The 11,910-nt window shown below is 45.8% G+C and overlaps 6 protein-coding genes across 6 annotated transcripts; 2 read left to right on the forward strand and 4 right to left on the reverse strand.

Moving 5' to 3' along the window:
- Positions 1-101: 101 nt before the first annotated feature.
- Positions 102-3,781, reverse strand: CANTADRAFT_26464 (uncharacterized protein). The gene has a single exon (XM_020207773.1). It carries the CDS (start codon positions 3,416-3,418, stop codon positions 239-241), a length of 3,180 nt encoding a protein of 1,059 aa, XP_020063435.1. The 5' UTR covers positions 3,419-3,781; the 3' UTR covers positions 102-238.
- A 572-nt stretch (positions 3,782-4,353) lies between these two features.
- Positions 4,354-5,634, forward strand: CANTADRAFT_263843 (dihydrodipicolinate synthase family protein). Its single transcript, XM_020207747.1, has one exon. It carries the CDS (start codon positions 4,690-4,692, stop codon positions 5,608-5,610), a length of 921 nt encoding a protein of 306 aa, XP_020063436.1. The 5' UTR covers positions 4,354-4,689; the 3' UTR covers positions 5,611-5,634.
- Positions 5,635-6,476: 842 nt separating this feature from the next.
- On the reverse strand, positions 6,477-8,003 carry CANTADRAFT_53715 (uncharacterized protein; the record flags this gene model as incomplete). The annotated part of the gene is made up of 1 exon (XM_020210246.1): positions 6,477-8,003. The coding sequence occupies one exon, from the start codon at positions 8,001-8,003 to the stop codon at positions 6,477-6,479; it is 1,527 nt and encodes a 508-aa protein (XP_020063437.1).
- Positions 8,004-8,168: 165 nt separating this feature from the next.
- TIM9 (protein transporter) lies at positions 8,169-8,901 on the reverse strand. The gene is made up of 2 exons (XM_020207749.1): positions 8,430-8,901; positions 8,169-8,368 (listed from the first exon to the last, which is right to left on the reverse strand). The coding sequence occupies exons 1-2, from the start codon at positions 8,660-8,662 to the stop codon at positions 8,335-8,337; spliced, it is 267 nt and encodes an 88-aa protein (XP_020063438.1). The 5' UTR covers positions 8,663-8,901; the 3' UTR covers positions 8,169-8,334.
- CANTADRAFT_263857 (asparagine--tRNA ligase) lies at positions 8,902-10,732 on the reverse strand. Its single transcript, XM_020207748.1, has one exon. The coding sequence runs from the start codon at positions 10,581-10,583 to the stop codon at positions 9,141-9,143; it is 1,443 nt and encodes a 480-aa protein (XP_020063439.1). The 5' UTR covers positions 10,584-10,732; the 3' UTR covers positions 8,902-9,140.
- Positions 10,733-10,880: 148 nt separating this feature from the next.
- On the forward strand, positions 10,881-11,831 carry CANTADRAFT_22331 (histidinol-phosphatase; the record flags this gene model as incomplete). The annotated part of the gene is made up of 1 exon (XM_020206811.1): positions 10,881-11,831. The coding sequence occupies one exon, from the start codon at positions 10,881-10,883 to the stop codon at positions 11,829-11,831; it is 951 nt and encodes a 316-aa protein (XP_020063440.1).
- Between the last annotated feature and the right edge of the window lie 79 nt (positions 11,832-11,910).

Here is an 11,910-nt window from a genome sequence, read left to right on the forward strand (position 1 = left end):
CTTGTTAAGTCTAATTGTGGTATTCCATATCTAGACAAAAAAAATTGATGGAGTATAATTGTAAAATTTTTTAATTATACGTGGAAATTGAAAAATGTCATAATTTCCATCCTTTATTTGGTGATACATATTTCATTGGTCATATACCATCTAATATTCTACTTCATAGACTATTTTACACTATTTTCTCTTTAAGATACCGTTACAGTGAGCTACTACTCTTTAGAAATTCCTAGGTTCATTCCTCGTCGCTGTCTTCGGTTTCCTCACCAGACTCACTTTCTGTTTCAGACTCGAATTCGGAATCGAATTCGGAATCGTCTTCAGAACCATATTCGCCTTCTTCAAGGGTGATTTCTTCAACATGAGTTTGGTAGCCCTGAGACTTGAAGAACTGGCTAGTTTCCTCAACCTTTACAGGTGGTAAACTGGTGAAAATGACGGAACTCTCACTACTAAAAAGTGCCTTGAAATACTTGTTCAAAGTGTAGAGAATATCATCTGCTTTCAATTCGTTAAGTCTCTTGATAAAGTATTCTGTGTAATCGGGACCTCTTCTCTTGAACAAGTAGTCGCTGATAGCACTTGAAGCCGCGTTGTAGTTGGTATCGATTTGGTTTGCAACAGCATTGACAATAGCAGCAACCGAATTCTCAACACTTAATTGGTCAATTTTTAGCTTTCCATCGGCATAATCATCCACGATAGACTTGGCCACCGTCCATGCTTGGATACCATCAGAGCCACGGTAGATCTGGAAGGTGAGTAACCCAGTCTCAAGATTTCTCTTAATTTGAGTCCCGTATGCAAGTCCAGTACCTCTGACACCTCTCCAGAATGGACCTTCAACTGCGTTCAAAAATTCAGTGGTAAGCGCAATTCTGAAAATATCGTCTTCGAGGTACGAGGTAGGCATAGGTGTCACTGAAATCAAATGAGTAGACTCTTCAGCGGGCGAGGCAATGAGGTATGCCTCGTTCAGACATTTGTTACCAATTTCAGACTTGAATTCCAATGATCTTGGAAGCTTGTCGAACGGAATTGGGGAATGGGCATCTGGGCTATTAAATGTTTCAATAAATGTCTTCCAACTGGTTATAGGGTTTTGCAAACTAGAAATTCCACCAACCACGAAAACCTTGAGGTTTTCCAAAGTGAATAATTGCTTAGTCAATTTTTCCAAATCCTTCTTAATCATATCAAATTTTCCGTCATTAATTTTCACTAACAAGTCCTTGTAAAACTCCTCGGTGTACATGGAGTCTTGGGCTTTCCTTAAGGACGATGATTCAAACATGGTTCGATATTGGAGAGAGTACATCATTAACTCTCCCAGTCTCTTCTTATCAGGGATGGAATTGATAATTTTTTCAATTATGACCTGTGTTCTTGCTTCCTCAAACTTACTGAACCTGAGGACATTCTGGAGCCATTCGATTGCCTTCGGGTATTTATGAGATTCAAATTTGACCTTGACGCTAATTAATTCGAGGAACTCGTTTTCATAGCCATTATCAAGACGGGTTTCCAAAAGGTCTTCTTCAATATTTGAAATGACCTTTTCGTATGGTATGTAATCCCCGTTTGGAAGCTCGATGGACAAGGAGAAAATTTCTTCGATTATGGACATGTAGCGTAAAAGGTCAGGATCAATGGCAGTAGAAGATAAAACAAGGTTGATAGTAGTAAATTCGGACTTGAAGTCTTCGAAATGGATGAAGAGGGGCAATTCTTGGCCGTACACTTCCGAGTCTTTAGCAATCGTATCGTAAAGAGCATCATCCCTGATGTACTTGGTATACTTTGGATTGTACAACTTTTGCGACAGTTCAATTGTGTATGACTTGGTGTTAATGAACTGGATCTTAGAAGGATCGGGCTTTTCGAATTCAGTCAATAATTTCTCAGGAATAGGGGTGTCGTTTTTCTCTTGGGCTAAGTCCAATTGCTTCCCCAATTCAGCCAATCCTTCCTTGCCGTACTTGGCCTTGATATCTTTGGAAATCTGCTTGGTGGTCTTTTTGATTTGGTCGTTCAACTTGATTGAAGGTTTTCCCAAGAGAGAGACCGAGTGGTTCTCGACAAAGTACTCTTTGATCAATGAGCACCATTGCTCAGCAGACCACTCCAACAACTCATCATATTCTGACAAACCCTTCGACCAGGTCATCAAATCTGAGCCGTCGGGTTTCCCATACAAGAATTCAGAGATCGCGACATTGGAGAACACCATAGGGGATTTTTCTGCACTGGAAATGAACTTCAATCTCTGCTGCTTGATGACGTGTCTCATGTAGTCCAAGTCCAAGCTCTTGGGGTCTGTTTGGCTCACAATCAAGTCTTTGATGAGAACATCGACCTTGGAGAGATGCTCCACGGGAATATCGTGCACGGTGAAGTTGAGGGTGGTTCTGCGGTAGTCGTCGGTTCCATAGTCGATCTCAGTGGCATAGGGACTCTCGATCTCCACCAAGTGTTTGTTGAACAACGAGATAGGGCTTTCGGTAAGGAAAGAACCCACCATGTCTAAGGCGACGTTGACCAAGCAGCCTGAGGCATCAGGGCCAATCCACGACATCAAGAGCTTACCCATCACCTCCTCGGTGTCGGGGAAGGGCACCTCCTTCACTACTGAGGCCAGGAGGGGCAAGTCCTCGGGAGAGTCCATGAACGGTCTTTTGTTGGGGGTGGTAGGTAACGCAGGCAATTGGTGGTCAAATTGTGTCATGATGTCCAACAACTCATCCTCGTTGATGCTGCCGGTGATGATGACACACAAGTTGTCCGGACGGTACATGTCTTTGTGGAACTGGACGATCTGGTCGTTGGTGAGCTTGCGGAGTTCTGCCATCAAGCCACCAGTCTCAGACGAGTAGCCAGAGCTGGCAGCATACAACAGCCGCTGCATCTCCAAATACATGATAGACCAGGCGTCGGTTTCGATGCCTTGCATTTCGCTGAATACGACACCCTTTTCCTTGCCGGTGCCGTCGATGTGGTATACCTCGGTGAGGCAGGCTTCGTCGGTGAGGGTGGGGTGGAGGATGTGGTCCAAATAGATGGGCAACAACGTTTTGAAGCCATCCCAGCCTGCCGTGGTCAATGTGTACACCGTCTGGTCCACGCCAGTCCAGGCGTTAGTAGACGAGTAGAGACGGTTGCCCAAGGTGTCGAGAAGGCCCTTGTAGGGGTAGTTGGAGGATCCGGTGAAGATCAAGTGCTCCAAGGTGTGGGGACAACCCGAGTCGTTTGTGATTTCGGTGGCCACCGCAAAGTAGCCCTCCACGATGGGGGACGGCTGGTTGATGTAGGTGATTTGCAAGCCGGTTGTTTGGGAGCGCCACTTGGTGATGTGGGAGGGGGCATAGTCCACGGCGAACGAGGTCTGCTTGACGAAGGGGCGATTGGCGACGGTCATGGTGGATACGACCGGGGGGATTCGGTGCCGGAGTGCCTGGAAGATGATGGTGAAAGTTGTTGATGAAATACCGTGGTGGGCATCGCGCTGAGTCGGATTTTGGCGCGACTGTGGCGGGGCCAGGAGCCCAAGTTAGCGAGGGCTCGAACAAGGTCTAGCGAGAGCTGGCGCGAAAATGTGTCTCTGCTGCTACGAATTCCTCCATGCCATGTGAGAATCCTTTGACACTGTGGCCAAACGATCACAAGGTCTATCTTAAGCAGTTGAACAACCATCCAAACCGAAAGCCTCAAGTGTAAAGACACATCTGCTTTGAAGCAAGACTCAAGACTCAGTTACTCACCATCCTTGGTGGCTGCGATTTTTTGACTTGTTCGCTGCCGCTGGCTACACACAAAATTGGAAAATTTCCAATGGCCACAATTTTGGCAAACTTTAGCATGAAGTGGCCAAAATTCCAAAATGGTTAGCATTCCAGCAAAAAGAACATGAAATTGACCAAATGGCCACCATTTCTGGCAAATTTGAATTATGATTGGCGAATTTTAAGAATGGTGACAATCTAGCGAGGGCTGCACAAGCCAGTTGTAGCGGAAACATCGCCAGCCCGACTAGCGGGAGGTTCGCACTAGGCAAACTGGCGAGAGTTGCACGAGCAAGCTCACGTGCGAACGCTAGCCAAGCTTCCCAGCCCCAATGCCTTCCCCATCCTGATCGTATCGAGGTGCCTCCAAAGCCTCACTAGTTATCTTTTGAACCCACCAGGGCTTCATTTCCCCTACCAACCACTTTTCCGGCAGTAATTGACTTTTCTGCAGTGGTCGATCTTCCCAGCCGACACTTGGTGGGGAGACCAGACGCCGGGGATTCGACTTCCCGATCCTGGTACCCCAGCCGTTCAGCCACAATAGCTAAACCGTTGGTAGAGTGTTGGTAGCACTGGTCGCTCCCTCCACCAGAGCTGTGGATAGTCTCCGGTAGAGATAGCGGGAGTGGCGATGTGTTTTAGCACCAGGACTCCACGACTGATGACAGTCGTCCCAGGCCACTACCACCACCTCCCGTACCCAAGACCAGTAATTCACCCGCAGCGTTGTTCACCCCGGTGATCGCTCCCTCCACCAGCGGCAGCGCCCAAAACAGCCATTGCAGCTGCCCCGCGAGTCGCATCGAGGATCCCTCCACCAGATCTGCCCCACATTAGAATCCCCCACTCCGAAGCCCTATAAAGCCAAGGGTGTCCGCTGAATTGCCATGCCCCATTAAGCACCATGTCCGTTACTCCAGGTATCTACACTCCAATAGTCACCTTCTACAAGGCCGATGGCAACACCATCGACTACCCCACCCAAATCGCCCACGCAAAGCACCTCCAAAAGCTGGGGATCGCCGGAGTGGTTGCCTTGGGAAGTACCGGAGAAAACGCCCTTCTTTCTCAGCAAGAGCGCATTGACATAATCGCCAACCTCCACGAGGCCATCCCAGACTTCCCTATAATTGCCGGTGTGGCCCAGAACAACGCCAAGGACGCCGTGGACACCATTGCAGCCTACAAGAAGGCCGGTGCCACTTCGGCCATGGTTCTTCCATCCAGCTACTACGGCCCAGTCACCACCCAGGAGGGTGTCTATGACTGGCTCACCGAGGTGGCTGATGCCTCTGCCTTGCCTATTCTTGTCTACATCTTCCCAGGTGTGTGCAACGGTCTCCAAGTGTTGCCAGAAACCGTGAGAAAATTGGCTGCTCACCCTAACATCATCGGTTGCAAGTGTACCCACGGCGATGTCCAGCAGTACGCCCGTATCGGTCTCGACGAAGAGGTCACTGGAAACAACTTCGCCCTTCTCTCTGGGTTTGGTCAGTTGCTTCTTCCATTATATGCTGTTGGTGGTTCCGGTGTTATAGACGCACTTTCTGGTGCCTTCCCAAAGACCTTCGTGGAATTGTTCAAGGCTTTGGAGTCCGGCGACACCAAGAAGGCCCAAAAGTTGCAGTTTGTTGTTTCTGAGGCCGAAGTTTTGGCCGGAAAGGGTAACTTCTTGAGTATCAAGAGAGCCATCCGTGACAACCTCGGCTTTGGTGAGAGCTTGGTTGGAAGAAAGCCCATGAACTACGGTATCAGCGACGAAGACTGGGAAAAGGAGTACAAGGGCTTCTATGACTTGATCAAGAAGGTTGAGGACACCCTTTAGATTCTTTTAGAGTCCAATAGAGGTCAGGCACCCAGAATATAATTCAGCTTATAGAATCTTACGACCAGTTATAGCTCCTTGTAGAAATGCGTTTGGTGATAGATCAGAGGCACAGCATTCTGTTTTGAGCTTTATGCCTTTGTACCTTTCGTCATCTGAAGCAATCTACAGAAATTAGCACCTGGAAGTATGCTGATGGACATTAGTGTATCGATTTTCCAATTTTGGGTCACTAACTGAGAATCATAAAGGAACAAACCAACTATGAATTTGCTTTTGCTTGAAGAATATCTTCCCAATGCTAGAATTTCTTAATGTAGAGCTCCTGAAGTAGTAATAAGTGTTTATATACGGTGTCGGAGGCGTACATCGGCGCTTTACCAAGCTAGATTTGGTCTATTTCGATTTGGATACTTTTTTGCAGCCACTCCAGATGGCACATCTACACTTCAATCAACTAACGCCTTCAAATTTACTACACAGTAGATATAATACGGAGTATCAGAAGTAATATTAAGAACTGAAGCAATCATAGCAGAGTATTGAGTTATGGAGACCTTGCTAATGCACACCCAACTCGCTACTCTTTAACCAACAAAACTCGTGTGATTGCTCGAGGTTTATGTACATTTGAAGTTTTAGTTGGGGACATCTGGAAGAACCGTTTTTGCTTAAAATGGTCTATTATGAAGGGTACTGCCTATCAAGGATGTTGTGGACCCCAAGCCTGGAATTGTGTCATGCACCTTGTTCGAACAGAACCTTGATAGAAACATCGGTGCGGGTATGATAAGGAACTTGTATCCGTGATGTGAGCATTGTCTATCTGATTTAAATTTATCATCTGCTGCAGACAAATGTCAATTTTATTTAATATCCAGCTCTGCTTCTTCAAACATCTTGAAGATATTCGTCACATCATTCTTCATACTGATGGTTAACTTTACCAAATCCTCATCGGACTTGTTATACATCACGCAGTTGGCAAACATTAACATGATGTCTCTCTCCAATTGCTTAACCAGCTGATATTCAGGGGGCTCTGCTTTCAGTTTGATGTTCTTCAAGATGCCCTTCAAATTTTTGGGCTCGTATATCACATCGTAATAATCATGTGCATCGCGCTTGTTGACCGCTTGAAGGAACGGCGATGAATATCTGTGTGCTTGGATGCTGTTGATGAGATTAACGGCAATATTTTGAAATCTTTTGCGTTGGCCAGAGCTTGAGGTATTTGGGGAACCCGATCTCTTCCTGGCGCTTGTTGGCTCTGGAGTAGATCCTGAGGATTTTAAGCCTTTAGGGGTAGCCGCTGCATCAGAAACTACCTCCTCTTCTTTAACGGCAGTAACTTCTGAATCATGCTCCAGTTTCTCAATAACAACATCATTCTCTACTGCCATGCTTTCCTTCTCCCCTGAACTTTCTCCGTGTGTCACATTTTTAGCATGTGTAGAAACAGCTTGTTCGTTGGACCTATCCTGGTCTTCTGCTGGTTCCTCCACCTCTGGTGCTTCAAGGATCTCGTCATCGTCGCTATCTGCAATTTCAGGCTCATCAGAAACTTCCGGAACTTCGTTTTGCTCCAGTTCATCTATATTTTCTGCTTGTTGTGCTACTTCAGCTATCTCCTCTAGGCTTTCGCTTTCTTCTTCTGGACGAGCCACGATGGTATTATCTTGAGAATCAGACTTCACTTCGAATTTACCGTTCGCATTTTCTGACTCATTTACAAGCTTGTCGTTCGAAGCCGATTCTATGTCCTTAACATCGACATCCAACTCATTGTCTGAAGCAAGTTTCGGACTAGTAACTGATTGTTCATTATCTTCCTTATCGGCTTCAGATTTGCTTTCTTCGTCTTCTTCTTCGTCTTCCTCCTTCTCCTCATCAACCACATCCTCTGCTTCATCTTTCTCCACTTCACGCAGCTTCTGATCTAGTTGCGGTGCTTGAGTCATTTGAAGCGGTTGGACATTACCTAATGTCTTTTTATGTCTGTATTCTTCTCCGATATCATTTATCTGCTTGATTAGCGACTGTGAATGCCTGATGGCAGATTCCAACACAATCTTCTTCATGGTTTCTTCGTATTCTCTTGGCTTTGCCAGAATCACCAAACGGTCGTTCGAAATTTCAACAAAGTTAGAAAACTTGGAGCTATTGATGGTTGAAATCAAATCATGCTTAGATATTCCCTGTTCGTTCTTGTTTGGCGTGAATCTGTTGGTATAGCCCAAAGTCAATGACTGAAGTTCTCTTAGAAATCCCCCTATAGGGATGGTTATTTTGGAATTTTCAGAGTCATCTGCATGCTTTTTAAGACTCTTGTTGATAGCAGCAGCAATAAGTATCACTCCTAGGTCCTGCTTGGAGACGGCGCTGGACGACATGTCTATGGATGGTACTGTTGTGGATGCGGTAGATGAAGTATCACCTGACACGTGATTCAAGTCACGCGAGAAGATCCGGTAGCTGACTTGAATCTGTCTTGTCTGGCTCCCTACAAAGAGTATATCGAGTGTTTATCAAGTATATACAAGGACAAGTGTCCACACTCTATTTAAGTCATCAAAGTTTTGCGTTTGCCGATCCAGTGGCGGCCGCACTTTTGATTCCCAGCCTACCGTCAGGCTAACCCATAGCACAGAAACCGTAACAAGCTTTCCGTGAAGCACAGTACTGTATACCCACAGACAGCCTTAAGATCATCATTAGGGGATCCTAACGTTTTTGCAAGTTTTGCATCAACAAAGCACTAATAGTTAGTAAAGTCCCATTTCCTTCGGGCCTGAAGCCTGTTCTATCCATTTACATACTTTTGCTCTTGGAATCTTTGACCGACACGTTCACTGTGCTTCAAGAACTTCTCGGAACACTTGGAGATACAAGTGGATTCCTTGGTGGTCAAGTTGGCCGAGGTGAAATCATTGACACAGTCATCGAAACATCTGGAAACCAAGTTGGAGTACAAGTTCATGAAATCCTTCATTTGCTTTTGCTCAACGAGCTTTTGGAATTCTTGTTGTTCTTTGACGTTTAATTGATCCATTTTGAAGAGTTGGTGTAGTTTAGTCTAGTTAGTTGCTTCCAAATTTTTCTCGACAAATATGGTGGAGCGGAGATGGCGAGTACACGACAAACAAAAGAGTGAAGAGTTCACCAACAGTGGCGATTTTAAGACCTCATTGAGCATCGAGGAAGCTATATACAGTGATGCTAATGGGCAAAGGTGACATGTGCCTCTTTAGTCTGAGACCTATTGGTCGTAGCATTGCACTCACCACCTGAGTAAGGTGTGAAATTTTGGACCAGTGCGAGGATAAATCAACTCTGCGATGGCAAATTTTGGGACAGAAGCGCTTAGCTTCTAACAAGGGTCGAAAGAACCTGTGGGTTGTTGTGAACAATAACGGGTTTGGGAACATGGAAAAGTTCAGCCCGGTGGTGTTATTTCACTTTTTTGTAGGTGTCATCCATCTCGAATGCAACTGTTTGCAGCAACTACTGTGGGGCCCATCGTAGTTTAACTAACAACTACAAGATTGTGGAACCCGTGGAAATGGAATCACATCTTTGATGTTCTCCATACCTCCTAAGTACGCCAACAAACGTTCGAAACCCAAACCGAAACCTCCATGAGGAACTGATCCGTGAGCTCTAGTGGAAAGGTACCATTCCATATCCTCATGGTTCATTCCCCTAGCCTTCATCTCTGCAAGCAACTCGTCGTAGCGATGCTCCCTAACAGATCCACCAATAAGTTCTCCGATTTCTGGGAGAATCAAATCGTAACATGCTACTGTTGGTCTTTCTGATTCATAGTTCTTTGACTTCGGCATGTAGAAAGGTTTCTCAGATGCTGGATAATCAGTGATAAAAACGGGGGAGTTGAAATGAACACCAGCTAACCATTTTTCGTGAGGAGTTTGGATAGAATCACCCCATTGTAATCTATTTTTCAGTCTACCTTTGTTCATTACCCTGTTGATGATTTCAATGGCTTCAGTGTAGGTAATCGTTGGCCACTCTTTATCCAATATCGAGTCCCATCTAGCTTTGATAATTTTCACATCTTCTCTGCTAAATCTAGAATTTAACAAATCCTCACCAGCTCCATTTCTAAGCTCATTGGTAATGTACTTTACCAATTTTTCAGAAAAGGCAGTAAGCTGGTGAACGTCATCTACGTAGCACATTTCGGCCTCAAGCATCCAAAATTCACTGAGATGACGATTAGTGTTAGAGACCTCTGCTCTGAAGCACGGTGTAAGAGTCCATGCTCTGTTTAAGGATAATGCCAACACTTCGAGATGTAATTGGGTCGAGACTGTGAGATAAGAGGGTTTTCCGAAGAAGTAGTTTTCCTCGGAATCTCCTTTTCCAGAATTGGTTAGCGACTCAACTTTGAATTGTTCACCGGCACCTTCACAATCAGAGCTTGTGATTAATGGTGGTACTACTTTGGTGAAGTCTTGGCTGTTGAAGAAGTCCATGAGTTTGGATTCCACCACTGATCTGAACCGAAGCATGGATCCTAACGTCGCTGTTCTGTGTCTGAATGTGGGAAAGTTACGAAGATGTTGGAAAGTACTCAGCTTCTTCTGGATCGGGTAGTCCTCGCCCACATCACCAATGATCGAGATGGCATGGTCGGGCTCCAGTGGGTTGAAGACCAACTCATAGTCCTGCGATCCTTTGGATTCGATCCAACTGCCTTTGACCGAAATGCTCTGGCCAACCTTGAGCTGGTGTGCTGCCAAAACGTCCAACGGGCTCTTGAACACGACACTCAAGCTGTGTTGGTTCGAACCGTCCGAAAGGTCGATGAACCCGGCATTCTTGGAGTGTCTTATCGATTTGATGTGTCCATTGCACGTAAGAAGAGACGAAGCCGTTGGTGGATTCTCAAGAAGGTGCTTGATAGTAGGGGCCAAGTTTGTACGCGCAGCCGTGTGGAGACTTCGTAACATGATGGGTTGATTGATTTGGCGGTCAATTGGCGATATTTGAGGTGCGAAAATGGTGCAACTGGTAACACTACCAGCCAGAGCAGAATGCTGGCACTACAACTTCACAAGAGCGTAGAGGTCCTGGAAGAGTCCAGGCTACAAAATCCATAAGCCTCGCCACTACCGGCCTGAGATTGAACCGTTCAGAGTAGCGCAAGTCTCTAGTTGGTGGTAATGACGCCATGTGCAGGGTTTTGGTGTAAGCGCTACTTCGAACCAGAACTACCACGGTGCCAGCATTGAAGAGCCACCATCACGATGCATTCCCACCATTCACACTCTGGGACCTACGTTTCCCATGCGGTGGACTCTCTTGATGATATTGTGGAAAAAGCAGCTGCGATAGGCTTTAAGATCTTCTGCTTGACAGAGCACATGCCCCGACTCAACAACCAGTTCCTCTACCCCGAAGAACTTGAGAAAAGCTACACCACCGCCAACCTCAGTTCTAACTTCACCAACTACCTCCAACACGCCCAGAAGCTCCAGTCACACTACAATGCTGGAACCGAACTCAAGATCTTGATTGGATTTGAGGTGGAGGGCATAGATTTGGAGCACATTCAATACTCCCAAAGCATCCTCGACCAGAATCCGTGTATCAACATGACGGTGGGATCTGTGCATTACGTCCATCTGGTGCCAATTGACTTTTCTGCTGAACAGTGGCTCGAAGCACGTACCAAGACCAAGGAAAACACCACCAGGGCCTTGTACAGAGACTATTTTGATCTTCAGTACCAGGTGATTTCGACCTTGAAGCCTTTGGTGATAGGACACTTCGACTTGATCCGCTTGTTCGAGCCCATTGATGAAATAGATCCAACAACCGGAAAACAATTGGCAGAGATCAATATCGAAAACGATTGGCCCGATGTGTGGCAACTGGTTGTCCGCAACATTGAGTTCGTGGGGTCATATGGAGGCTTGTTTGAGCTCAACTCAGCAGCCATAAGAAAGGGCTGGAGTGGACCCTACCCCAAGCAAGATATGTGCGAAGCCATTAAGAAGTATGGAGGTGGTAGATTCTGCTTATCTGACGATTCACATGGTTTGAAACAGATAGGCTTGAATTTTAAGAAGACTTGGACGTATGTGATGGATGTTCTTCATTTGGAATATATATATAACTTGGATCTCGAAAATGGCAAGACAATTGTGGTCAAGAACAAGGTGGAGGATTTGAACAAGGAACCGTTTTTCAAATAACCAAGTTCAACTCAATGACGACTGGACTTCTATGGCCAATTAATGAAGCAATTTCCTGCTTAATATTCTTTTGCAAGTA

Source organism: Suhomyces tanzawaensis (genome assembly GCF_001661415.1).
Source record: "Suhomyces tanzawaensis NRRL Y-17324 unplaced genomic scaffold CANTAscaffold_5, whole genome shotgun sequence".
Taxonomy (NCBI): Eukaryota; Fungi; Ascomycota; class Pichiomycetes; order Serinales; family Debaryomycetaceae; genus Suhomyces; species Suhomyces tanzawaensis.

Excerpts from the sequence above, each read along its gene's own strand:
- CANTADRAFT_26464 (XM_020207773.1), bottom strand. The coding sequence starts at position 3,418 with ATGACCGTCGCCAATCGCCCCTTCGTCAAGCAGACCTCGTTCGCCGTG.
- CANTADRAFT_263857 (XM_020207748.1), bottom strand. The coding sequence starts at position 10,583 with ATGTTACGAAGTCTCCACACGGCTGCGCGTACAAACTTGGCCCCTACT.
- CANTADRAFT_263843 (XM_020207747.1), top strand. The coding sequence starts at position 4,690 with ATGTCCGTTACTCCAGGTATCTACACTCCAATAGTCACCTTCTACAAG.
- TIM9 (XM_020207749.1), bottom strand. The coding sequence starts at position 8,662 with ATGGATCAATTAAACGTCAAAGAACAACAAGAATTCCAAAAGCTCGTT. Across the intron at positions 8,369-8,429 it reads CAAAGATTCCAAGAGCAAAA|TGCTTTGTTGATGCAAAACT; the intron begins GTATGTAAATGG and ends ACTAACTATTAG.